The sequence below is a fragment of the Thalia democratica genome, chromosome 9 (genome assembly GCF_965202585.1).
Source record: "Thalia democratica chromosome 9, ktThaDemo2.hap1.1, whole genome shotgun sequence".
Classification (NCBI taxonomy): domain Eukaryota; kingdom Metazoa; phylum Chordata; class Thaliacea; order Salpida; family Salpidae; genus Thalia; species Thalia democratica.
The window spans coordinates 28,396,403-28,422,860 of NC_139173.1; the positions used below are offsets into that span (position 1 = coordinate 28,396,403).

The 26,458-nt window shown below is 27.7% G+C and overlaps 8 protein-coding genes and 1 pseudogene across 8 annotated transcripts; all 9 read left to right on the forward strand.

Moving 5' to 3' along the window:
* Nucleotides 1–378, forward strand: LOC145843760 (histone H2A-like). Its single transcript, XM_082950980.1, has one exon. The coding sequence runs from the start codon at nt 1–3 to the stop codon at nt 376–378; it is 378 nt and encodes a 125-aa protein (XP_082807106.1).
* Nucleotides 379–1,078: 700 nt separating this feature from the next.
* Nucleotides 1,079–1,489, forward strand: LOC145844326 (histone H3-like). The gene has a single exon (XM_082951716.1). The coding sequence runs from the start codon at nt 1,079–1,081 to the stop codon at nt 1,487–1,489; it is 411 nt and encodes a 136-aa protein (XP_082807842.1).
* Nucleotides 1,490–6,837: 5,348 nt separating this feature from the next.
* On the forward strand, nt 6,838–7,345 carry LOC145845156 (histone H1.0-like; annotated as a pseudogene).
* Nucleotides 7,346–8,515: 1,170 nt separating this feature from the next.
* On the forward strand, nt 8,516–8,827 carry LOC145844680 (histone H4). The gene has a single exon (XM_082952089.1). It carries the CDS (start codon nt 8,516–8,518, stop codon nt 8,825–8,827), a length of 312 nt encoding a protein of 103 aa, XP_082808215.1.
* Nucleotides 8,828–9,184: 357 nt separating this feature from the next.
* Nucleotides 9,185–9,556, forward strand: LOC145844689 (histone H2B 7-like). Its single transcript, XM_082952098.1, has one exon. It carries the CDS (start codon nt 9,200–9,202, stop codon nt 9,554–9,556), a length of 357 nt encoding a protein of 118 aa, XP_082808224.1. The 5' UTR covers nt 9,185–9,199.
* Nucleotides 9,557–14,909: 5,353 nt separating this feature from the next.
* Nucleotides 14,910–15,284, forward strand: LOC145843803 (histone H2A-like). The gene has a single exon (XM_082951034.1). The coding sequence runs from the start codon at nt 14,910–14,912 to the stop codon at nt 15,282–15,284; it is 375 nt and encodes a 124-aa protein (XP_082807160.1).
* Nucleotides 15,285–17,391: 2,107 nt separating this feature from the next.
* LOC145844679 (histone H4) lies at nt 17,392–17,703 on the forward strand. The gene has a single exon (XM_082952087.1). It carries the CDS (start codon nt 17,392–17,394, stop codon nt 17,701–17,703), a length of 312 nt encoding a protein of 103 aa, XP_082808213.1.
* A 483-nt stretch (nt 17,704–18,186) lies between these two features.
* Nucleotides 18,187–18,597, forward strand: LOC145844325 (histone H3-like). The gene has a single exon (XM_082951715.1). The coding sequence runs from the start codon at nt 18,187–18,189 to the stop codon at nt 18,595–18,597; it is 411 nt and encodes a 136-aa protein (XP_082807841.1).
* Nucleotides 18,598–24,000: 5,403 nt separating this feature from the next.
* LOC145845157 (histone H1.0-like) lies at nt 24,001–24,519 on the forward strand. The gene has a single exon (XM_082952579.1). The coding sequence runs from the start codon at nt 24,001–24,003 to the stop codon at nt 24,517–24,519; it is 519 nt and encodes a 172-aa protein (XP_082808705.1).
* Nucleotides 24,520–26,458: the final 1,939 nt, after the last annotated feature.

The window sequence follows — 26,458 nt, forward strand, 5'->3', positions numbered from 1 at the left end:
ATGTCAGGACGTGGAAAGGGAGCAAAGACTAAATCCAAGCCAAAGAGCCGTTCATCACGCGCTGGACTTCAGTTTCCAGTCGGACGTATTCACCGTCTGCTGAGAAACGGTAACTACAGCGAACGTGTTGGTGCCGGAGCACCAGTCTACTTGGCTGCAGTATTGGAATACTTGAGCGCTGAAGTTCTCGAGTTGGCTGGAAATGCTGCTCGTGACAACAAGAAGTCTCGTATCATTCCCCGTCACCTTCAACTTGCCATCCGCAACGACGAAGAGTTGAACAAACTGTTGGGAGGAGTTACCATTGCTCAAGGTGGTGTATTGCCAAACATCCAATCTGTTCTTCTGCCAAAGAAGTCTAACGAAAAGAAAAAGTAAACAGGTTTAACAACCAGGTCCTTTTAAGGGCCACCCTACTGTTAAACATTTGAAAAAAAAATCCAACAAAATATTTTAGTTATAGACTAAAAACCGTTTAGTTGGTTTTTTATTATACGCTAACGCCTTAATTTTGAACAACTTAAAAAATTGAACATTTTTATAGGATATATCGCTTACCTTGCAATGTCTAAAGAAAGATATAAACTAACTATTAAAATTCTCTGTCGTAGTAATATTCAAAAACATTAAATTTTGATCCATACAAACTCTTCTTAGATTCAAGCACCCCGAAGTGTGATTAATATTTTATTTTTGCTTTACTGTTGATTTTATTCAAAAAGTATTACTTAATAAAAAACTTAAGTTTTTTTTCATAAATACTTTACTTATAAGTAGCTTATTTACCTATCGTTAGTTATTTACAGCGATAACTGAATTAAAGTTGCAAAATTTGTATGGTTTAGATAAAATCCTTTTTTACGATTTTTATTGTATTACCGGAATTTTTTTAAAGAATTATACAGAAAAAGCTCTATATACTTAACACTATTTAAAAAGGCTGCTATAACAAGTTTTAACAGAACTACCAAAACTGCTTAGCTCTCTGCTGACTTTAGTGTTCATATTTCGCTAACGTCCGTAACTTCCAAAGCTTAGTATAAATTGCCTAAATCGCTTGCTATTTCATCATTTCATAATGGCCCGTACCAAGCAAACCGCCCGCAAATCAACTGGAGGAAAAGCTCCCCGCAAGCAACTTGCCACCAAGGCTGCACGCAAAAGTGCACCAGCAACTGGAGGTGTCAAGAAACCTCATCGTTATCGCCCAGGTACTGTTGCTCTTCGTGAGATCCGTCGTTATCAAAAGTCCACTGAGCTTTTGATCCGCAAGTTGCCATTCCAACGTCTTGTGCGTGAAATCGCTCAGGATTTCAAGACTGACTTGCGTTTCCAAAGCAGTGCAGTCATGGCGCTTCAAGAAGCTGCTGAAGCTTACTTGGTCGGACTTTTCGAAGACACCAACTTGTGTGCCATCCACTCAAAGAGGGTAACCATCATGCCCAAAGACATCCAACTTGCCCGTCGTATCCGTGGTGAACGTGCTTAAATTGTTCATTAAGAACAGGCTCTTTTAAGAGCCACCTAAAACTATACATTATTTTAACAAATTGTTTAGTTTGTGTTGTTTGTTTCTATTTTCTGACAAACGAAATAGGTCATTATTTTTGATCTAAAATAATTGTTTTGTTTATCAATTTCAAATAAAAGCTGTGTTGTATTTAATTGTGTATACGGCTTTGTTTAGTATTATAACAACACACGATTTTTTGTTTAACTTAACAAATCATATTTAAATTTTGAAAAAATACTAACTTGTTCTAACGTATAAAAAAATCATAAAAAAATGAGGATGTTGTTTTATATTGAACATTAAATAATTTTCTTAATCATAAATCTTTAAAATGGTTTGTTTCGTTTTTGAGCAAGTTACTTATGTTACGCTTAAATATTTTTGAAATCAGCAGAAACTTTTTTTTAGTTTAGACTACTTTGTTTTTAAACTTTTAAGGTTTTTTTCTTATGAGTTTTAATAATAACTATTAATTTTAAACATTATTTTTACATTGCTTAATCTTATTTACTTATTTTATGCAGTTGCTAATTTACAAACAAATGCAATGACTTTTAGAAAATTGTAAAATATTCGACTCAGCAAAAGCATTTAGCTGTAAAAGCTACCGTTAAATTTAACAAAGTTACAAATGCTTGCAAGCAACGCTGAGCGGGAATATTTCAAACGTAGAAAATGCTCCTGTTTTACTCTTTGTTATCTTTATCTGTAAATTCTCTTGTGACTTGAAGCGCAACTTGTTTTACTTCTCGCTAATTTATTTACTTGGTGGCCAGCTTTTTTCTTAGTCATTGGAAATTTAAGTGATGAAGTTTTAGGTTTAGCAACGAGTTTTTAATATATACATATGCTTATTTAAAAAATATGTTTTATATGTCTGTATCAGTTTTTATTTTACTATTTCTCAAGTGTTTGGTTTTGTTATAGAACCCTAAAACATATTCGCTGCTACTTCTTTTTTGAATTAGAGCACAACTTATAAAACTTTTCGCTCTTCGTATACTTTGTAGCTAAAATTTTTCTTAGTCATTCGAGGTTCAAGTAACAAAGTTTTTGACTGAACAGCAATTTCTAAGAAAAAAATTAAACAATTGTAAACAACTATGAGCGAAAAATTTTATAATGTTTGAAATGCTCAATACCTTCTCCCACTTGAAAAAGCATTTTAACTGATGGCTCCAAATTATTTTCTATTTCGTATACTATGCGCAGTTTTAAAACATATTCTGTTTTGCAAATCTTTGTGAAAAAAAAAACGTTGTTTAATTACGACGAAAGGGCATTGCTTTATGTATTTTTACTTATTTAAGTACAATTAATTATATATATAACGCTGTTACTAAGTTTTTATTTAATTAAAATAATATAATCGATGTAGTCTAATATGATTGTTTTATATAAGTAGTGAACTTTATAGTAATTATGGTCTTTTTTTAAATGTTTACAGCTTTAGCAAGTCAAAAATAATTTCGTACAGGATTAATTTTTTAAATAATTTGTACTACTTAAAGTTTTTATTTTAACAAAATTAGAAAAAAAATTAGTGTGATATTCCAAAGAACCAGATAATAGCACTTGTACTTTCAAAGTATCTATTTTTTTTTAATTTTAAAGTTTAATTGAAAGTTTTTAACTGTAAAGAAAATAAAACCAAAAATTGTTAGAAACATTTATAAACAGAAAAAAGAGATACAACTTGTGTTTTAAGATTTTCTTTGAATGTGTTTTAAGATTTAAGAGAAGTGGAGAGAGCCTGTCATTAAAATTGCGCCTAAAGGCAAATAAAATGAGAGGTGATAAAGAGTAAAAAACGAGTATTTTATACGTTTAAAGTCTTCCCGCTCAAAGCAGTTAACAACCGATTGTATTTTTTTTCAACATTTTCTGTTGCCTTTAAATTAAACCAATAAAAATATGAGTTTAAGTTCATTCAGCATTTGTATAAAAGTATTAACTTATTTTATTTTTAATATCAGCTCATTTAGCATAATTAAAATAACTACATTTGATTTAGTTATTATTCTTATACTTATATAAGAAATGTTTACTGTACAGTGAGTGTATCTGTTGGCCCTCAAAAATGAAAATTTTGTAGTAAAGAAATTTTGTTTCTTAATTAATAAAAAAAAACTTAAATATAACGAAAAATGATAAAACAGTACAGAAAATCTGAAAATATCTCCATGAAACTTTTTTCATGTTGTCTGAAAACGCGTAGAAAATTTTTTGTGATGATTGCTATATGTAATAATAAGTTTCAGCCAAAAACTTAAAGGTTGATATTTACATAGGGCATGATGGTTGTAAAAATTAGAAAGTAATTTTTTTTGTATTGTTTATTTAACTAATTTGCAAATTATGCCTAGCTCTAAAATCGGGGCAACGGATGCACCCTACTGTACATACTACTCATTAATTTTAACATTATTAAGGTAATATTTATTGCATAAATTCAAGTAATTTTTTGTTAAATATACTAAATTTTTTACAAGTTATGTATTTTATTATAATTTGCTTTGAATTTAACAATGGTAAGCTTTCAACTTGTGTAGGTAAAGAAGACAAATTAGATTTTGTTTTTGCAGATTATTAAAAACAATACAATGTTTCACTTTTATAGTAAACTATAAAAGATCTATAAATAATATAAACTGTAAAAGTTTTTAAATAATTTAGAAAAAAGTGTTTGAACAAATAAATGAGAAGTATCGTAAATAAAAATAAAAAAATATACAAAAATGAAAAGAAAAAAACTGAAAAGCTTATGGCTCGAATCCATATGCTTGAAATATACTAAAATATGCTTACTATTACCGTATCAATTTTTACAATGAAGTATTAAATCTTAATTCTCAAGTAAGTTTTGATGTTATAAAGCCTACTTTAGCACTCACATTTTATACTTTATAGAAAAAACTTACATTTTCGTAAAACTTAATATTAGAATATTGAGTAGACGTGTAAAAAGTATCAATTATAAAAAAAGAAATCATTTGACTTAAAAAACAAATATACAGTTGTGATATTACAAACAAGGCATTGTGTTTCAATTTCGTAGTTTATGAAAAAACAAGCATTTGGTGATTTTCAATTAAATTTAGATCGGTTTTTACTCAACAACTGCGAAAATAAATTTATATAAAGTTTATAAACACCTTTATGTAAAATGATACGAATGTCATCATTTGAAAAAATTTACAAAAGTTTGTTTTATAAAATGTCATACTATATAGTATACAGAATGTTTTCTGCGACTAAAAATTCATTAATATCCAAATATGTTTATGACATTAATAAATTTGCAATAGTTTAGTTTAGCAATAAGTAAAAATATTACTTTTTGTTGTGTAAACAAAAAAAAAAAGCTTTAAAACAAGCATAAGTTTTTGAGAATATAGATACAAATGATTTAGATATGAAACATTTTAATAAGAATGTTCTTACGGAACAAATATTTTAAATTCGGGTCTCAAATACTTAGAGCTTCTTTGCAGTTATACTTTACAAGTATTCTCTTTTCACCGGTGAATTGACTGCTGTCTATGTTTCGTTTATTTTCTATGAAATGCAGATTAATTTGTTTTAAAGTAACATAAAAAAATAAGATTGTCAAAAGAAATATTACAATAAACTCAGCCAGTTCCTTATAAATGGCTGTCGACCTCTGCTTTAAACACTAATCTAGTTTAATTTCATGATAAAATTATAAATCATAAAACTGATTAAAAGTTTAAGTGTTTGTAGATTATCATAGAATTATATCAGATGCCTTTACACAAAATTCAAAGCTTTAAAGATATTGATTTAAATTACATTTTTTTAAAGTTTTTACAGAAACAGACGTTTAAATGAACTTTTGATTATTATGTATAGAACTCTGTGATCAATGATTTAAAATTTTGACAAACACGCTAACGAAAACGATTAAATTTAATAGTTTAATGAGTTTTATTTATAAAACTGTCGAAGGCATACATTGGTGTCTATATAAAGATATTTGAAAGTTTCTACTTTATTAAACGTATCTCGCATTCGATAAAAAAATAACTACAAACTAAAAGTTTATTTGAAGTTTTTAGATTTTTCAAGATTAACAGTTGTTTATTTATAATGATATTTATTTTTTTAAGTAATTGTTGGTCAACTGAACAGATGGAAAAACCTCGTAAAAGTAGTAGTAAGTGTTTTTCAGTAAACTGAAGTTTAATTAAGAGTCATAATTTGTTTTTACCTTTTTTAAAGTTTAAGAATGCATATTTTTTTTTTGATTTCAATGTTTAAATTTTATAAATACTGTAATTACCAAGTATCATGTTTTAATGTTTTTCTACAAAACAAACAAATAAGACAGTAAACCTTTTTAACAACAAAACTTTATATTAGTAAAAAAAAATTTCATCAGTTTGAAATAAACTTTATTATTATATCTTAAATTTTTTCTGTAATAAACATTTTGCAAAACTTAGCTTAGTTAAGCGTTACTGTGTGCTTTTTAAAGAAAAAATCAACGTTTTAACTTGCAAAATGATTTATTTTCTTAAAAAAATAGTTCTTGATTAAATTTTTTTAAATCTAAAATTTTAAAACAGGTTTCATGTATATTAAACAATCGAAATCGACTTACGTTATAAAATTGAAAAATTAAGAATATAAGAATCTATGATAAATTTTTGTTTGTTTAGAGATCAAAAAACAACCTTTTAAATTATTGATAAAAAGCTATAAAGTATTTAAAGTTTCTTTTAAAAATATTGTTATCAAAAGATCAAAAAAAAAAATCTTCGTTTAAAAACATTTATTAAAATTTTAGTTAATTTGGTTTATTTCTTATGTTGACCATATTAACTTTAACTTATTTAACTAAAAACTGTTTTTCGAGTAGAAAGTATACTATATATTATTTATACTTCTTATTAAGCTTAGCTTATAGCTTGAACTAACAATTTTTTTATCCTAAACACAAACATGTTATGTGTTTTTATATGTATTTTTCCATCAAAGGTTAAGTCAGTTTAACTTAAAAATTTAAGTATAAAACAAAGAGCCACAGCTCTAAATTTTTGAGAATAGTTCAACTTAGATCTTTTCTGAATTACTAAAAAATAATTTCGGTCAATTTTGAATATAAGGACTAATTAATTAAGTTTAAAAACAATGTTTTATGAATACTACAATATATATATATACAATTATTTTCATAATAATCGTAATCCACAAGGTGCCGTATCAGAGCTCTATTCGCTTACGTTCGTAACGAAAACAATAAAAATGGATTTTAACTTTAATCTTTAATCTTTATTCAGTGTTCAAAAGTATCCGCAACCATGGCACCCGAAAAGAAATCTGCCCCAGCAAAAGCACCTGAGCACCCAACCTACAAGGTAATGATCATCGCAGCTGTCACTGCTTTGAAGACCCGCAAGGGAGCCTCATCGCAAGCACTGTGCAAGTACATCGAAGCCAGTTACAAGGTCAAAGACGGCTTCAAGGCCCACTACAAAATGGCTCTGAAGAAACTCATTGATGACGGTACCGTCAGTAGAGTGAGTGGAGTCGGTGCTTCTGGTTCCTTTAAACCTGGAAAGGTTGAAGCCAGCAAAGAAAGCATCTCCGAAAAAGGCCGCACCTAAAAAGAAGGCAGCAGCTAAGAAGCCTGCCAAGAAAGCTGCAGCCAAAAAATCAGCTGCAAAGAAGCCAGCTAAGAAAGCAGTAAAGAAACCAGCTGCTAAGAAGGCTTCACCAAAGAAGAAGGTAGCAAAGAAGGCTCCAGCCAAAGCCAAGAAGGTTGCGAAGAAGCCAGCAGCCAAGAAAGCCGCCCCAAAGAAGAAATAAATTATTGTTGTATCAAACAGGCATTTTTTAATGCAATCAAATTCTAAGAAAAAAAAAATATTGATGAAAAATTTTTAATGTGACAAACTGGTTTAAATAGCCTCATCGTTAAAAGTGAATTTCGAAACGTAAAATTTTCTAGTTAGTAGTGGAACATATATTTTAATATTATCAAAAAATAGAGTTGAATTTTTCACAAAACTTATAAATTTATTTAATGTAGCAGTAAATTATACTATCAAAATAAGTCAACCTTATATTTTCAAAGTAACTAAAAGAAGTTGTATTTGCCAAATTTTTAACAGAGATTATTTATGTATATTTTATAATCAAAGCTTTTACAAATTAAATTATTTACAATTTAAAAGCTAAACGAAAATGCAATGAAAACGAAAAGCATTCGCACAAAAACATTGAGCGAATAAATTTCGAACGTTAAAATGCTCCTCTTTTACTCTTAAATTTCTCTCACTCGATTTACCTCAGGAATTTTTGCTGTTGTGAGAGCATTGTTAGATTTAACTGCTTTCTTATATCTGTTGTAAAGTTGATTTGAGTTTCTTAACTTGAAACAAGCTTTCGCTTAATTTTTAGTCTTGTTTCGGTAATACTAACTTCTAAATCATCGCTTTACCCTATTTTTTAAAATATAAATATTAAAAGTAATAAGTTATTATCAAACAAAACTTTACATTATTGTTTACATATGTTTTTGAAATTCTTTTGATCACTATTAAAAAAATCTTAAAAAATTTTACAAAGTGACTGGAAATACATTAATTTTTTGGTTTTTAATCTTAAATACTATAAAAATCCAAGTACGAAACCAAATGAAATAAATACTACAAAGCCTGTGTAAAATTAGCTTATTATAACTGAATGTTAAAACAGAAAAGTTTTAAAAGCTAGCTGATAAGTTCCATGAAGTTCAAAATGTTTGCGAAACAGTTTGAGCGGGAAGTTTTGTACGTTTAAAACCTGCTCTTTTACTTTTTATTTTTATTACTTTAGTGTGTTTAACGGTCGTGTTTGTGAGAGAGATAATGTTTGCATGTACTCTCATATGAGTTAACTAAACACTAGGTGGCTAACCCATGTTTAAACGCGGTTCGTAACGCTCGCTAGAGTGTATAAATACCGTAGTTTGATATATAATTTCATCAATTCATCATGTCTGGTCGTGGTAAAGGAGGAAAAGGTTTAGGAAAAGGAGGCGCCAAACGTCATCGCAAAGTCCTTCGTGATAACATCCAGGGTATCACCAAGCCCGCCATTCGCCGATTGGCTCGTCGAGGCGGTGTCAAGCGTATTTCAGGCTTGATCTACGAAGAAACTCGTGGTGTGCTGAAAGTGTTCTTGGAAAACGTTGTTCGTGATGCAGTCACTTACACCGAGCATGCCAAGCGCAAGACTGTCACCGCTTTGGATGTCGTATACGCATTGAAGCGTCAAGGACGTACTTTGTACGGATTCGGAGGTTAAATACATCAGACACCTCGGCTCTTTTAAGAGCCACCCATTCTAAATTATATTTACCTTAAGAAAATTTTTTTGTAGCAAATAAAAGGAATAAAAACTTTATGTCTATAGCCAAAAATTTTATGTTTTTTGTATTAAATATTTTTAACGTATTGTAAAAAATCTGTTACATATACTTTTTCAAGCTAAACATATTAATATATTTAACCGTTTGTAAGGTTTATCAGAGCCAGATGTCAATTATTTATGAAAACGAGAGAAAATTTAAAACGAGAGAACTCAAATTGTCACTAGCAGACGCTCTTATTTTCTTCTAGCCGAGGTTCGTAACTACACAATATATTAAGAAACTTACAGAAAAATTCATCATTCACAATGGCAGCATCCAAAGGTAGCAAGAAGGCAGTAAAGAACGTCCCAGCTGACGGCAAGAAGAAGCGCAGGGCTCGTCGCAAGGAAAGCTTCAGCATCTACGTGTACAAAGTGCTCAAGCAAGTACACCCCGATACTGGAATTTCCAGCAAGGCAATGAGCATCATGAACTCATTCGTGAACGACATCTTCGAGCGCATTGCCGCCGAAGCTTCACGTTTGGCTCACTACAACAAGCGTTCAACCATCAGCAGTCGCGAGATTCAAACTGCAGTTCGTCTGTTGTTGCCCGGTGAGTTGGCTAAACACGCCGTCTCTGAAGGTACCAAAGCAGTCACCAAGTACACCAGCTCCAAATAAACGGTTTACTACAAACCAGGTCCTTATGAGGGCCACCCAAATCATACAATATTTTAGCAAATCTAAGGAAAATAAGTTTTGAAACCTCAAGGTAGACACTAACTCGTTATAATTTATGTAAGTTAAATGAAAACATTTATAAGAAGCATGTTTTTTAGTCGAGCAACCGATATACACAAAAGTATAACTGTAACTAAATATGTTTTAAAAACTTTAATATTGGTCATGAGATATATATATATATTCTCAAGCCATATAACTTTTTGTGTAACTTAATTTAATGGGTAAAAATAAGTGCTTAAAAACTTTATTTATACCTAGAAACGTCTTAATTTTTTTCTTATTTTTCCTTTTGAAACCTGGTAATAACTAGAATAATTAATTTTCAGTCGTATTTTAACTTTAGAAGCTGAAAAATATTGTAGATATAGAACCTAGTATGTAAAAATATTAATATATTAAACAAATGAAACCGGATATTCATAGCTAAGTTACAAAATGAAACCAGAAAAAAGTCGTATGAAGTTTTAAATAAAAATTATATTTAAAGTTTACTTAACATAGTAGCCAGAAACTTAATTTAAAAAAATTACAAACAATATTTCACTACTTTGAGCGGGAAATTTTGAAACTTATAAAATACTCGTTTTTCACTCTTTATTATCTCTCATTTATACTCGCCTTTAGCACTTGTGTTTTTAGGCGCAACTAACAAAAACTACTGATATAATTCAAAACCAACAGAGAATGTTAGGAAACGTTACAAACGCTTGTTAACTGCTTTGAGCGGGAAATTTTAAAACGTATAAAATACTCGTTTTTTACTCTTTATTATCGTTCGCTCTCTTTTGCTCTTTTGTTAGCAGTTTAAGCGCACTTACAAAAATTTTCGCTCTTTGGTTATACTTAGTGTTAAACCTTTTCTTAATCACCGAAAACCTTTATGGAATATTCTTAACTAAGAACAAGCTATGAGTATACAAATTATGCGTTTTTTATTTTAACTTTTAAATTACAGTTTGGTAGAGTTTGTAAACAATTTTGCTATATTTACTATAAAGCATCTTCTAACATAAAAAATAACTAAATTTGAAAACACGACAGTTCATCGCTTTATATTTTGCATTAATTATTGAAATACTAAAATTTTCATATATAAATGACTTTTATTGTTTATTGAAAAAACTTAAACATCTACCTTTTATTCATAATTAGAAATGTATTTCGATATTCTCTGCTTGTTCTATTTAATTTTCATATCGCGTAAAATTAAAAACATTTTGTTTTAAACTCAGTAGGTTTAATAAAATATAAAAGCTATAAAAATCAACCAAGTAACATTTGTTAAGTGTAAAGTATTAACTTATTACATTTTAAAAATAAAACAGCAACTATACTCTGTAGTGTCTTTTTTAATTTTTGGTATTCGAAGTTTGGTATAAGGACTTGGTTTACAAAACAACCTTAGTGCATTATATTAAAATCTACTTCTAGAATATAAATTACTACTTAACTACCATATTAGTACGATGAACATATAAGTTTTTTAACATTTATTTAAAATCTTATTTTAAATTCCTGTTTTGAAATGTGTTATTTTTAATTTTAATCTTTATTTTTACTTTTGTTTTGATCTTTTGTCTAGCGTATTTAAAAAAAGCTTATTCCAATTTGTTACATTTTGTATAAAACTACGTTAAACGTGTAATTAAACGTAAATGTTTAGTAAATGAGTCGACAACTCACCGGTTTAAAATTTTTAAATTAAAGTTAATTTCGTTATCCTAGTATTTCTAACTTATCAAATTCTATTTTGATTACATGTAAGTGAAAAGTAATATTATAGGGTTCATTGAAAGATTTTGAAAATGTATATGTTTGTTAATTCCCTATAAAGTTGTTAGCGTTAACTTTTATGTTTCGTACAAAATTAAGTTCGGTATTGCTATAAGCTCAAAAAAATTAATGTTTATATAAAAGCTAAACAGTACAAAAGTCAATTCAAAATTAAAAAAAAGTTTATTTAAATGTCAATGAAGTCGCAACTATACTTAACTATTTATTTTTGAAAATAAAACCTTAGAAAGTAGAACTTACTATCATATGCTAAACCAAATCTAAGGAAAAACTATTTAAAAAAGGTAAATAATTAGAGTAATAAATTTATCTTTATAGGCTTTTACTATAAAAATTTACCTTAAAAATCATTTTTAGTAAAAAAACAGCCAAAATTCCTGAAGTAGAATGATTTTACTTTATAAGCTTGAAAAAAATAATCGAAATAAGGAAAAATATACTTTATGATGTTTGAAAAAGTTTGTTTTTGAAAATTGCGATTAACAAATGAATAGAAAATTACCTTTCTGGTTTTAATTATATTAGGTATTTGATTTAATTATTAAAAGTTATGAAAGTTTGATGCTTTCAAAATAAAATAAAACACTTTTGAACAACCAATTTAACACTAATTAACTATACTATTAAACAATTGTATATTAACGAATCAAATTCGTATACGTGAAAAAATAAAATCTTCAACTTTTTTTAATGGATTCTTGTTAAAGAAAAATAGATTGTTTCTTTAAATAGCGCCTAAAAACACAAGTGCTAAAGGCAAATAAATTAAGAGATAATAAAGAGTTAAAAACGAGTGTTTTATACGTTTAAAATTTACCGCTCAAACCAGTTAATATGCATTTCAAACTTTCGTAACATTTTTCTGATGGTTTAAAAAATAAACGACAAATTTCATTGATTTCAATTTATACACCTTGTTGTTTTGAAAGTATTAACTATTTATATCTACTAGTAAAATGTTTGTATTTTATCAATTAAAATTTAGAATTTTTATTAACTTTACAAAGAAATTTGTTGTTTTTATGAATTTATACGTAATAAATTAAAAAATCAAATTAAAATCTTTAGAGAAACCAATTTTTAATTATAAACTTCTTTTAAAATGTTTTTAATGTATAAAAAATGCTTAGACTTTATATATTTATTTAAAGAAGTAATTAAAAATGCAAAATTTTTTATTTTTAAAATTCAAAGATTTAAACTTTTAAGTATTAGTAAGCATTTTAATTTTAGAAATTATAGTATCTTTCTCGATTATGTTTAATTAAAGCCCATATAAATAAGTAGCAGAATTTTTTTCTTCAGCATTTTTTATTAAAACTAGCTGTTAGCTTATAAATTATATTTGTTTTACTTAAAACACTTTTAAATTCATAAAAACTATTTTTAAACAACGTGAATTTAAAACTATTGAAAATTAATATACTACTTTCAAAACTTCGTTTTTTTATATAAAATACATATAAGTTTATTAAGAAAGTTTTAAAATAAAAAGTTTAAAAAAAAACTATAGCACTTAAGATTTTAATAAACAATAAACTTACTGATGCAATATTACGAATAAGTCCGCTATATTCGGTTTGAGTCTTTCATTAAGAAAAAAGTGTATATCAAGTTTAGAGGTTTTTTGTAAATTGAGTAACAAATACTATTGTACAAAACGCTAAAATTGAATTAATTCTTAACATTAGAAAATAAACCAAAAGTACTAGTTATTAATTTAAAATGATGATTGTAATTGTGATTTGATTGATAGTTTTTAATTTTGCTGTAAAACATTTAGGTCGAAACGATTTAGAATAATACTTAAAATCAGTTAATTTTGTTTTCGTCTATCACTTTTGAATTATTTTCTCAACTAACAAAACGAAGTTACAGAAGATATTTGTATACAATTTTCGAATAAATAAACATAAATTAACAATTAAAGTGTACAAACAAGTTGGTTTACTCAAAGTACAATTTTATATTATAATATTTAAAATATATTCCAATGCAATAAATTACATTATTACTTGTTTAAAAGCCCGTATAATTTGATTAAAATAAAAACTTAGAATAAACAGAAAAATTTTGAGACATTCCTTAATACATTTATTTAAGACAATGATATTTAAGACAATTCGACTTTTTTGCAAATAACACAGCAGTAACTCAAACCTTTAAAAATGAGACTGTTAATATAAATAAGTAATCAATACTATACGAATTAAAGTGCTTCAATGATATAGGTTGTAATCGTAGGTTGATTGACTTAAAAATTATTTAACATAGTTATAGTTTGTCAAACGACAAAAAAAAAACTCAAAACATTTGTGTCTAGAACCTGGTGTACGAAAAAACACTTTTGTTATCGAGTTGCACACCACTTGATACCTTATAACGTCTTGTTCAGGACATAACGTATAGTTACAATGTTAGTCTTTTAAGAAGACTTTTCTAAAAAATAGTAATACATGAATTTGAAAAACTTAAAAATTCAAGACTATTAACAAATTAAGACTATTAACGAGTTACAGTCTTTAAATAACTTTTACAGGAAAGGGTCGTTCTAAAGTTTTACGATAAAAAAGACATTCAAAAGGACACAAAAAATAACAAAAAAGTGATAACTTCTTAAGTTTTTAATACTTAAAATCTTGCTTAAGGTTAAAAGAAAAATACAGACTGTACTAAGTTAAAAGAAAAAAAGATTTGTTCATTATACGTTAAAAATACAATATATAAATTTATGCTGAAAATTCTTGTTGTTATTTTCCTAAATTTTTGACCGCTAAGTGGCTTATCTATGTTTAAATGAGGTAAATTGTTTTAAGCGAAATTTTGCAAACGCTTCGTATACCTTTCTTTTACTCTGTAACACATGTGACTGTATTTAGTATTAAGAAATCGCATTTGTGAGAGGTTTCAGAATCGCAGAAAAACAAACTGCTAACATCTGTTTAACTTTTCGCCTAAATTTTTTAGTATGATCAGCACAACTCGTAAATATTTGAAACAAGGCTAATGAGAAAAGTAAAGACAACCTGCGACCGGTGTCGTCCTTGTTAGGACTCATCTGGCAGGCATAGTCGCGAGAAACCGCTATCAACTACGCATCTCATCTTAATTGATGATGACTGTAATAAATACTGGTTAAAACTGATCAATCGAGCGTAGATTGTAATCGTACATTAAGTTGACAATGTCTGAGACGTTGAGCTGTGAATGATTAGGCCGTGTCGATTTTTTAAACTATACCAACAAACGGTCGCTTTAGTTGTATATAAGCATGGTGAGGTCTCAATAGCGGTTTCTCGCCACTATGCCTGCTTGCGAAGAAAAATAAAGGAAGTGAGAGACTTCTTTATTGATGCACTTAATTTTTTTCTTAAATAAAACGAGAGAACTTAAGAACCAGTCACTAGTGGGCGCTAATGACATTTTATTAGCCGAGGTTCGTAACTATTAGTACATATACAGAGTTTTGCTCAAATAAAGTTATTCATCAAGCATCATGTCAGGACGTAGAAAGGGAGCAAAGACTAAATCCAAGCCAAAGAGCCGTTCATCACGCGCTGGACTTCAGTTTCCAGTCGGACGTATTCACCGTCTGCTGAGAAACGGTAACTACAGCGAACGTGTTGGTGCCGGAGCACCAGTCTACTTGGCTGCAGTATTGGAATACTTGAGCGCTGAAGTTCTCGAGCTGGCTGGAAATGCTGCTCGTGACAACAAGAAGTCTCGTATCATTCCCCGTCACCTTCAACTTGCCATCCGCAACGACGAAGAGTTGAACAAACTGTTGGGAGGAGTTACCATCGCTCAAGGAGGTGTATTGCCAAACATCCAATCTGTTCTTCTGCCAAAGAAGACCGCAAAGAAAGCTTAAGTATCTCTAATACGAAAAGCAGGTCCTTTTAAGGGCCACCCAAATATTTAGTTAATAGCTTAATTTTAGCATCATAACTTATGCAGTTATTTGTTGAGTATATGTATATAAATTCGTTAGTGCAGTAAAGTTTCTTATACGGATAAAAGCTCATTCGTTTAACAAAATTATTTTGTTAACTTTAAAATAGTTTGTTATTCATTTACTGAATTTTCTTTCCAAATTGGTTGTAATTTGTTAATCATATTTTCTTAAAACTTCAGGATTTTTTATTATATTGTTATGAATAACAATTGTTTTTATGATTGTAAACAAATAAGTCAACTTTTTGAAACAAATTTTGTTTTTATATTTATTAACAAATAGAAAAAACTTTAATAAAATTAAAATAGTTTATGTTTCTAAAAAAGTTTTATATTAAACTTTTATGTGTAAAGGTTTAAAAAAGTTACGTAAAAAAATAGAAACTTTATTTTATAATATTTTATGCGATTAATGTTACATTATAGAACAGAGTCGTTTTGAATTGAAAAAAAACAGAAAAGCGATTAAAAAGACGAATGTTGTTTTTAAAATACAAATACATTCAAACCACTTTAAGCGGGTAAAGCGGGAAATTTAAAACTTACAAAATGCTCCTTCTTTTACTCTTTATAATCCTTCAATCATTTAATAATTTTGAGCGCAATTTTCAAAAATTTATAACACTCATATGCACAAAATTTCAATTTTTTTTTGTCATTGGAATTATAGGCACTTAAAATTTGACTAAAATTTTAAAGAAAAAGTTTATTAAAACAATGCTTGCAAACAACTTAGAAGTTTTTACATCATGAAAATTGTAGAACAATTGTATAACTATCTTTCAACATACTTTGCTTTTACAAATGGTCATTTCAGGACGACTTTCAATATTTGTTTAACTTTTCCTTCCTGTATCGTGTAGGTTAGTAATTTAGCTTAGTAAAATTTAACTTATTTACACATTTTGTACCAACTTTGATCAAAAAATTGATTATGTTATATAAAAAAAAGAGTATTTAAAAAATTTAGATTTCAATATTGATATTTAAAGAAGAACAATGAAAATTAGTTTCATGTACCATTATGTTTTAATTTTACACAGTATGAATATAAATGTCAAAGTACTTAATAAAAATAAGCAGTTTGTTTTCTTGTTGCATGCTTTATAAACAAATTTTTAAATAAAGTGTCTATTGTTCAAAATGGAAAACAATATGATATATAAATAACTAGTTCATAAATACTAGAAATCTTTATAACTGAAACTAATTTTTTTTTTGTTTGAAACCATAACGGTTTCACGTTGGTGTATAAAAAAAATCGATTGTTCAAGAAATTAAAAATATAAATAAGCATTCTTTTAAATCCATATAAAAGCTAATTGAGAAAATTGAGAAAAATAAGTTGCTATATTATTGAAAGTATATATCAGGATAGTCGCGTGGGCCAGAGCATTAGAGCAGAAGCTAAAGCTAAAATAAAAAAAAGATATTGTAATATTATAAACATATTAACTTTTTTATTGAGACTTTGTTGAAGTTGTAGTACTTTTATCGCTCTAAATAAGTTTAAAAGTTTTCAAGTTGAGGTGTTTTTTGATACTTGTAAGCATTCTGCAGTACCTGACAAAAATATTACCACGCCTCGCCACTGGTGCATACTAATATAAAGTATAAGTTGATAAAGTTCTGATTACATGATAAAAACGTTTAAGCGCAAATTTTAACGAGAAACTTTAAATTTTAGCTCCTAAATTTCTCTCATTTTATCGAGTGCTTAGCTGTCGCGTTTATGAAAAAAATTATTAATAGTTTCTTGATTCTCTCATACCTTAAGTAAATTCAACACTAGAGAGCTAGAGCGGGACGTTGTAAACGATTAAATTCTGTTTTTTTACTCTTTACTTCTCTGACTCAATTGTCGTTTAACGGCCGTTTTTATGAGAGAGATAAAAAAGTCTATATTCTCTCGTACCTTTAAATATGTCGAACATTAGATGGCTTGTCTACGTTTCTACGAGGTTCGTAACGCTAGCTACTGTGTATAAATACTGCAGTTTGAGCAGTAAGTTCATTTATTCATAATGTCAGGTCGTGGTAAAGGAGGAAAAGGTTTGGGAAAAGGAGGCGCCAAACGTCATCGCAAAGTCCTTCGTGATAATATCCAGGGTATCACCAAGCCCGCCATTCGCCGATTGGCTCGTCGAGGCGGTGTCAAGCGTATTTCAGGCTTGATCTACGAAGAAACTCGTGGTGTGCTGAAAGTATTCCTGGAAAACGTTGTTCGTGATGCAGTCACTTATACCGAGCATGCCAAGCGTAAAACTGTCACCGCTTTGGACGTTGTATACGCATTGAAGCGTCAAGGACGTACTTTGTACGGATTCGGAGGTTAATTACATCAAACAACTCGGCTCTTTTAAGAGCCACCCAAACTATTACTACACATTTCGAATAAATATGCTCAACTTTTAACTAAAATAGCATTTAAAACATTAGTTATATATTTAATCGTAAACTGTGGAGAGTACAGTGTCTTAATTAAATATAATGACTTATTTTAAATAATTGATTTTAAACCATGAGGTAAAGTTATTTAGTTAAAGAAAAGTATGTTTAATAAAGTAATTTAAACTCATAAAATTATTTTAGAATCATAAATGTATGGAACTAAATTAAATATTATAGTTTGAAATTTAGTTTTTGATATCCTTCACTAAACAGTTTTAAGTTAAAAATTTTTTGTAAAAGATTAACTAAACAACTTGAGATATTTGCTGCCTCTAGTGTCAAGTTTTGTACACTTGCTTCGCCTAGGTTCGTTGCTCAAAAAAATTGTATAAATTGCCTTATTTTCTGCTTGCTTTATTCACATCGTCATGGCCCGCACAAAACAAACCGCCCGCAAATCAACTGGAGGAAAAGCTCCCCGCAAGCAACTTGCCACCAAGGCTGCACGCAAAAGTGCACCAGCAACTGGAGGTGTCAAGAAGCCTCATCGTTACCGCCCAGGTACCGTTGCTCTTCGTGAGATCCGTCGTTACCAAAAGTCCACCGAGCTTTTGATCCGCAAGTTGCCATTTCAACGTCTTGTGCGTGAAATCGCTCAAGATTTCAAGACTGACTTGCGTTTCCAAAGCAGTGCAGTCATGGCACTTCAAGAAGCTGCTGAAGCTTACTTAGTTGGACTTTTCGAAGATACCAACTTGTGTGCCATCCACTCAAAGAGGGTAACCATCATGCCCAAAGACATCCAACTTGCCCGTCGTATCCGTGGTGAACGTGCTTAAATTGTTCAATAGAACAGGCTCTTTTAAGAGCCAACTAAAATCATATATAATTATAACAATTTGTTCAGTTAGTGTTGTTTGTTCCCATTTCCTGACAAACGAAATAGGTCATTATTTTTGATCTAATATAATTGTTTTGTTTATTAATTTATAATAAAAGCTGTGTTGTATCTAATTGTGTATACGGCTTTGTTTAGTATTATAACAATACACGATTTTTTGTTAAACTTAACAAATCTTATTTAAATTTTGAAAAAAAACTAACTTATTCTAACATATAAAAAAATCATAAAAAAATGAGGATGTTGTTTTATATTGTACATTAAATAATTTTCTTATTCATAAATATTTTAAATGGTTTATTTTGTTTTTGAGCAAGTTACTTATGTTACGCTTAAATATTTTTGAAATCAGCAGAAACTTTTTTTTTTAGTTTAAACTACTTTGTTTTTAAATTTTTAAGGTGATTATTTTATGAGTTTTAATAATAACTATTAATTCTAAACAGTATTTATACATTACTTAATATTATTTACTTATTTTATGCAGTAGGTAATTTACAAACAACTACAATGACTTTTAGAAAATTGTAAAATATTCAACTCAGCAAAATCATTTAGCTGTGAAAGCTACCGTTAAATTTAACAAAGTTACAAATGCTTGCAAGCAACGCTGAGCGGGAATATTTCAAACGTAGAAAATGCTCCTGTTTTACTCTTTGTTATCTTTATCTCTGAATTCTCTTGTGACTTAAAGCGCAACTTATTTTACTTCCCGCTAATTTATGGAGGCAAAATTTTTTCTTAGTCATTGGGAATTTAAGTGATGAAGTTTTAGATTTAGCAACGAGTTTTTAATATACACATATGTTTATTTAAATAATAAAAAAGAAGTTTTATATGTCTGTATCAGTTTTTATTTTACTATTTTTCAAATGAATGGTTTTGTTTTAAAACCCTTAAACATATTCGCTGCTACTTCTTTTGTGGATTAGAGCGCAACTTATAAAACTTTTCGCTCTTCGTATATTTTATAGCTAAATTTTTTCTTAGTCTTTCGAGGTTTAAGTAACAAAGTTTTTGACTGAACAGCAATTTCTAAGAAAAAAAATAAACAATTGTAAACAACTATGAGCGGAAAATTTTATAATGTTTAAAATGCTCCATACCTTCTTCCACTTAAAGTTGCATTTTAACTTATGACTCCAAATTATTTTCTATTTTGTATACTTTGCGCAGTTTTAAAAAATATTCTGTTTTGCAAATCTTTGTAAAAAAAACGTATCATTTTAATGCCATTTAATTACGGCGGAAGGGCATTGCTTTATGTGTTTTTATTTATTTAGTTATTAATTAACTATATATATAACGCTGTTACTAAGTTTTTATTTAATTCTAATAATATAGTCGATGTAGTCTAATATGATTGTTTTATATAAGTAGTGAACTTTATAATACTTATGGTCTTTTTTTAATGTTTAAGCTTTAGTAAGTCAAAAATAATTTCTTACAGGATTAATTTTTTTAATAATTTGTACTACTTGAAATTTTTATTAATACAAAATATGAAAAAAAAAATTAGTGTGATATTCCAAAGAACAAGATAGTAGCACTTATACACTTAAAGTATCTATTGTTTTTTTAATTTTAAAGTTTAATTGAAAGTTTTTAACTGTAAAGAAAATAAAACCAAAAATTGTTAAAAACATCTATAAACAGAAAAAAGAAATACAACTTTTAAGATTTTCTTTGGCACTTAAATTTTAGTGAAGTGGAGAAAGCCTGCCATTAAAATTGCGCCTAAAGGTATATAAAGTGAGAGACAATAAAGAGTTAAAAACGAGTATTTTATACGTTTAAAGTTTTCCCGCTCAAAGCAGTTAACAACCGTTTATAATTTTTTTCAACATTTTCTGTTGCCTTTAAACTAAACCAATAAAAATATCAGTTTAAGTTCATACAGCATTTATATAAAAGTTTTAACTTATTTTATTTTTAATATCAGCTCATTTAGCATAACTAAAACAACTACACTTGATTTACTTATTATTCTTATACTTATATAAGAAATGTTTATTTATTTATGTTTACTACACATTAGAGTGGATCTGTTGGCCCTAAAAAATGAAATATTTGTAGTAAAGAAATTTTGGTTCTTGATTAAAAAAAAAACTTAAATATAACGAAAAATGATAAAACAGTACAGAAAATCTGAAAATATCTCCATAAAACTTTCTTCAAGTTGTCTGAAAACGCGTAGAAAATTTTTTGTGATGATTGCTGTATGTAATAAAAAGTTTCATCAAAAATCTTGAAGGTTGATAGTTACACAGGGGTTCTATTAAGAAAAATGTAAATATCGCGATGGTTGTAAAAGTTGGAAAGTATTTTTTTTGTTTTGTATATTTAACTAATTTGCCAAGCACAAATAATTAAATTATGCTTAGCTCTAAAATCGGGGCGACAGATGCACCCTACTGTACATACTACTTATTAATTTCAACTTTATTAAGGTAATATTTATTGCATAAATTTCAAATATTTTTTTGTAAATTATACCTAACATTTTTACAAGTTATGCATTTTAATATAACTTGCTTTGAATTTAACAATAGAAAGCTATCAACTTGTGTAGCTAAAGAAGACAAATTAAATTTTGTTTTTGCAGATTATTAAAAACAATACAATGTTTCATTTTTATAGTAAACAATATATTAAGTTTTTAAATAATTTAGAAAAAAGTGTTTGAACAAATAAATAAGAAGTATCGTAAATAAAAATAAAAAAATATACAAAAACGAAAAATATACAAAACAACTGAAAAGCTTATTGCTTGAATCCATATGCTTAAAATACATTGAAATATGCTTACTATTAACGCATCAATTTTTACAAAGAAGTGATAAATCTTAATTCTTAAGTAAGTTTTGATGTTATAAAGCCTACTTTAGCACTCACATTTTATACTTAATAAAAAAACTAATATTTTCGTAAAACTTAATATTAGAATATTAAGTAGACGTGTAAAAAGTATAAATTATATTTAACCGTTAACCATTTGACTTAAAAAATAAATATACAGTTGTGATATTACGATATTAAGGCATTGTGTTTCAATTTCGTACTTAATGAAAAAACAAGTATTCGGTGGTTTTCAATTAAATTTTGACCGGTTTTTACTCAACATCTGCGAAAATAAATTTATATAAAGTTTGTAAACACCTTTCTGTAAAATGATACGAATGTCTTCATTTAAAAAAAACCTATGAAAATTTGTTTTATAAAATGTCATACTATACAGAAAAATGTTTTTCTGCAACGAATATTTTTAATATCGAAATATGTCTATGACATTAATAACTTTACAATGGTTTAGTTTAGCAATAAGTAAAAATATTTCAAACAAAAAAAACTTTAAAACAAGCGTAAGTTTGTGAAAAAAAGATACAAATGATTTAGATATGAAAAATTTTAATAAGAATGTTACCTAGGAACAAATACTTTAAACTCGGGTCTCAAATACTTAGAGCTTCTTTACAGTTATAGTTTACAAGTGTTCTCTTTTTTGCCGGTGACTCAACTGCTGTCTATTTTTCGTTTATTTTCTATGTAATGCAGATTAATTTGTTTTAAAGTCAGATGAAAAAAAAGGGTGTCTGCAAAAGGAATTTTACACAAATTTAAGCCAGTTCCTTATAAAAGGCTGTCACCTCTGCTTTGAACACTAATCTAGTTTAATTTCATGCTAAAATTATAAAACATAAAACTGATTAAAAGTCTAAGTGTTTGTAGATTATCATAGAATTTTAACAGATGCTCTTACACAAAATTCAAATTTATAGATATTGTTTTAAATTGCAAATGTTTTAAAGTGTTCAAAACAACAGACATTTAAATGAACTTTTGGACATTATGTATAAAACTCTGTAATCAATGATTTAATATTTTGACAAACACGTTAACGAAAGCTATTAAACTCAATAGCTAAATGAGTTTTGTTTATAAAATTGTCGAAGGCATAGATTGGTGGCTATATAAAGTCATTTGAAAGTTTTTATTTTATTAAATATATTTCGCATTCGATAAAAAAATACCTAAAAACTGAACGTTTATTTGTTAAACAACGATTGTTTTAAGCCATTCAATAGCTTTGAGATTTTTTAAAGTTAACAGATGTTTATTTCTAATGTATTTATTTTTAATAACGTAGTTATTGGTCAACTGAACAGATGGAAAAACCTCTTAGAAAAAGTAATAAGTGTTTATCGTATACTTAAAATTGAAACTTAATATACAGTCATAATTTATTTTTGTATTTTTAAATTTACAAAATGCAATATTTTTTTTTTTTGATTTCAATGTTTAGATTTTATAAATACTGTAATTACCAAGTATCATGTTATAATGTTTTTCTACAAAACAAACAAATAAGACAGCAAACCTTTTTTACAACAAAACTTTATATTAGTAAAAAAAATGCAGGTTGAAACAAACTTTATTTTTATATCTTAAATTATTTCTATAATAAACATTTTACAAAACTTAGCTTAGTTAAGCATTACTGTGTGCTTTTTAAAGAAAAAATCAACGTTTTAACTTGTAAAATGATTTATTTTCTTGAAGAAATAGTTCTTGATTAAATTTTTTAAAATCTAAAATTTTAAAACAAGTTTCATATATAATAAATATTCGAAATCGACTTACGTTATAAAATTGAAAAATTAAGAATATAAGAATCTATGAAAAATTTATTTGTTAAAAGATGAACAAACACACTTTTTAAATTATTGATAAAAAGTTATAAAAATAGCACTTAAGTATTTAAAGTTTCTTTTAGAAATATTTTTATAAAAAGATCAAAAAAAGAAAAATCTACGTTTAAAAACATCTATTAAATTTTTAGTTAATTTGGTTTATGTCTTATGTTGACCATATTAACTTTAACTTATTTAACTAAAAACTGTTTTTCGAGTAGAAAACATATTATATATTATTTATACTTCTTATTAAGCTTTGCTTATAGCTTGAACTATTAATTTTTTTATCCTAAAAACAAACATGTTATGTATTTTTATATGTATTTTGTCATCAAAGGTTCAGTCAGTTTAACTTAAAAATTAAAGTATAAAACAAAGAGCCACAGCTCTGAATTTTTGAGAATAGTTCAACATAGATCTTTTCTGAACTAATAAAAAATAATTTCGGTCAATTTTGAACATAAGTACTAATTAACTAAGTTTAAAAACAATGTTTTATTAATACTGCACTGTATATAACTATTTTCATAATAATCGTAATCCACAAGGTGTCGTATCAGAGCTCTATTCGCTTACGGTCGTAACGAAAACAATAAAAATGGGTTATTACTTTAAACTTCATTCATTATTCAAAAGTATCCGCAACCATGGCACCCGAAAAGAAATCCGCCCCAGCAAAAGCACCTGAGCACCCAACCTACAAGGTGATGATCATCGCAGCTGTCACTGCTTTGAAGTCTCGCAAAGGAGCTTCATCGCAAGCACTGTGCAAGTACATCGAAGCCAACTACAAGGTCAAAGATGGCTTCAGGACCCACTACAAAATGGCTCTGAAGAAACTCGTTGATGACGGTACCGTCAGCAGAGTGAGTGGTGTTGGTGCTTCTGGTTCTTTTAAACCTGGAAAGGTTGAGGCACCAAAAAAGCCAGCAAAGAAAGCATCTCCAAAGAAGGCCGCAACCAAAAAGAAGGCAGCAGCTAAGAAACCTGCCAAGAAAGCAGCGACCAAAAAGTCTGCTGCAAAGAAGTCCGCTAAGAAAGCAGCAAAGAAACCAGCTGCTAAGAAGGCTTCACCTAAGAAGAAGGTAGCAAAGAAAGCCCCTGCCAAAGCCAAGAAAGTTGGAAAGAAGCCAGCAGCTAATAAAGCCGCCCCAAAGAAGAAATAGACATTGTTGTAACAAACAGGCATTTTTAAATGCCACCATTGAAATTATTACTTTCTAAACTATGACAAATAAGCAAAACTAAATGTTACTATACTGTTTAAAAGTATTTTAACTTAAGCTATGTTTAAATTTACAGAAAAGTAAGTATTTCTATAAGACAAATGAAATACTATATAGTATTTTAGAAACATAATTTTTTTTTATCAATTATAAGCTACATGCATGAAACATATAGTTAATAAATTTGGTCAATTCATATGACGTCCTTATACTTTACTTTTTAAGAAATGCAAAGGCGATCTTATTTAAACCAAGTGGTTTATATAATACAAATTTACTAAAAGAAATATTTCTAAATATATTTTTATCAAGCTAGCTCGAAACGGATATCGGTATGAAAATTCTATATTTCAAATTTTTTTTTTAAAGTTTAGTTTTTATCAATCAATTTTTGTTAATACATTTAAACTGTTATTTACTGCTTAATGTTTATATAATTAGTAAATGTAATTGATAGTAAATTTAAGTTGTAGTACGTATTATTTTAAGTAATATATGCAAAACAAAAATTAGATGCTTTATTATTAGTCTATAGTTTTTATCGATTTCGTTTATAACTTAATTTTATGTTGGTATTTTACAAGATAAAATATTTGCAAATTTTATGTTGGTATTTTACAAGATAAAATATTTGCAAAACAAAGATGAGCACGACAAGTACTTTGAGCGGGGAATTTCAAACGTTAGAAATGCTCCTCTTTTACTCTTAAGTTTGTCTTATTTTGTTTTACCGTAGGTTCTTTTTCTCTCGAGAAAACATTATTCTTTTATAAAACTTTTACTTGGTGTAAAATTCCTTTGAATTTGTTGAATTAATACTTCACTGTATTTTCAGTATTTTGAGTAACACTTTCTTCTAAATCTAAAACAACGCTTTCTATAAAATATACTTTTCGTTATAAAATAAAAAGTAGTGGTTAGAACTAAATTAGTAAAATATTAAAAAATAAAGCTTAAAACATACGTAAAATCAAACATTTACACCTTTCGTAGCAAAGTTTTGCAAACATTTTATAACGAATGCAAATGCATTTTAAAGTTTACATTTATCGTCAAAATTCTCAAATCTTTAATAAATTTTGGAAAATTTTAGCTAAACTTAATAATTTTATGTTTTTTTATTTTTTAACAACTTTTCAGCTTATGATATAAACTTAGAAAAAAAATGCTATTGCATGCATATATAATATAAAATATATTACGAATTAAATTATATTTTAAAACATATAGAACTATATTCAAATGTATTAAATTTATGTTAAAAGTTTAATAAACACAAAAATTAAAAATAAATTACTTTTAATGTCAATGCTTACAACTAGAAGTGATTTGAAACTATTTTAGATGTACCTTCAACTTTAATAGCTTATAAAGCTCTTAAAACAATTATTAGAAGCTAATAGGAAATGCTTAGTCAATATTTTGCTTAATTAAATAAAGAGTTAAAAATTTAGCTAGTATAAGGCGATTTAGCTAAAATTAATTCAGCTAGTATAGTTTATATTTGAAATTAGTTGAAATTCATTAGAAGGTTAGTCATTAAATAACTTATAGAAAAGCTACATACATTGTTATCTGAAAAAAAAACTTTTAATGTATGTTTATATACCAACATAAAAATTAGTTTTTTATAACTAAAAGTATAAACAGTAAAGTATCATAAGCTAGCAGAAAAAGTTGAAAAGATTGAACATGGTTCAATACAGTTTGAGCGGGAAATTTCAAACGTTTAAATTCTACTCTTTTTTATTGTTATCTATCTCACATTAATGTGTGTTTAGCGGTCGTTATTGTGAGAGAGTTTAAATTTACTACACTCTCTCATATCTATAAACTAGTTGAACACTAGGTGATTTTTATGTTTATACGCGGTTCGTAA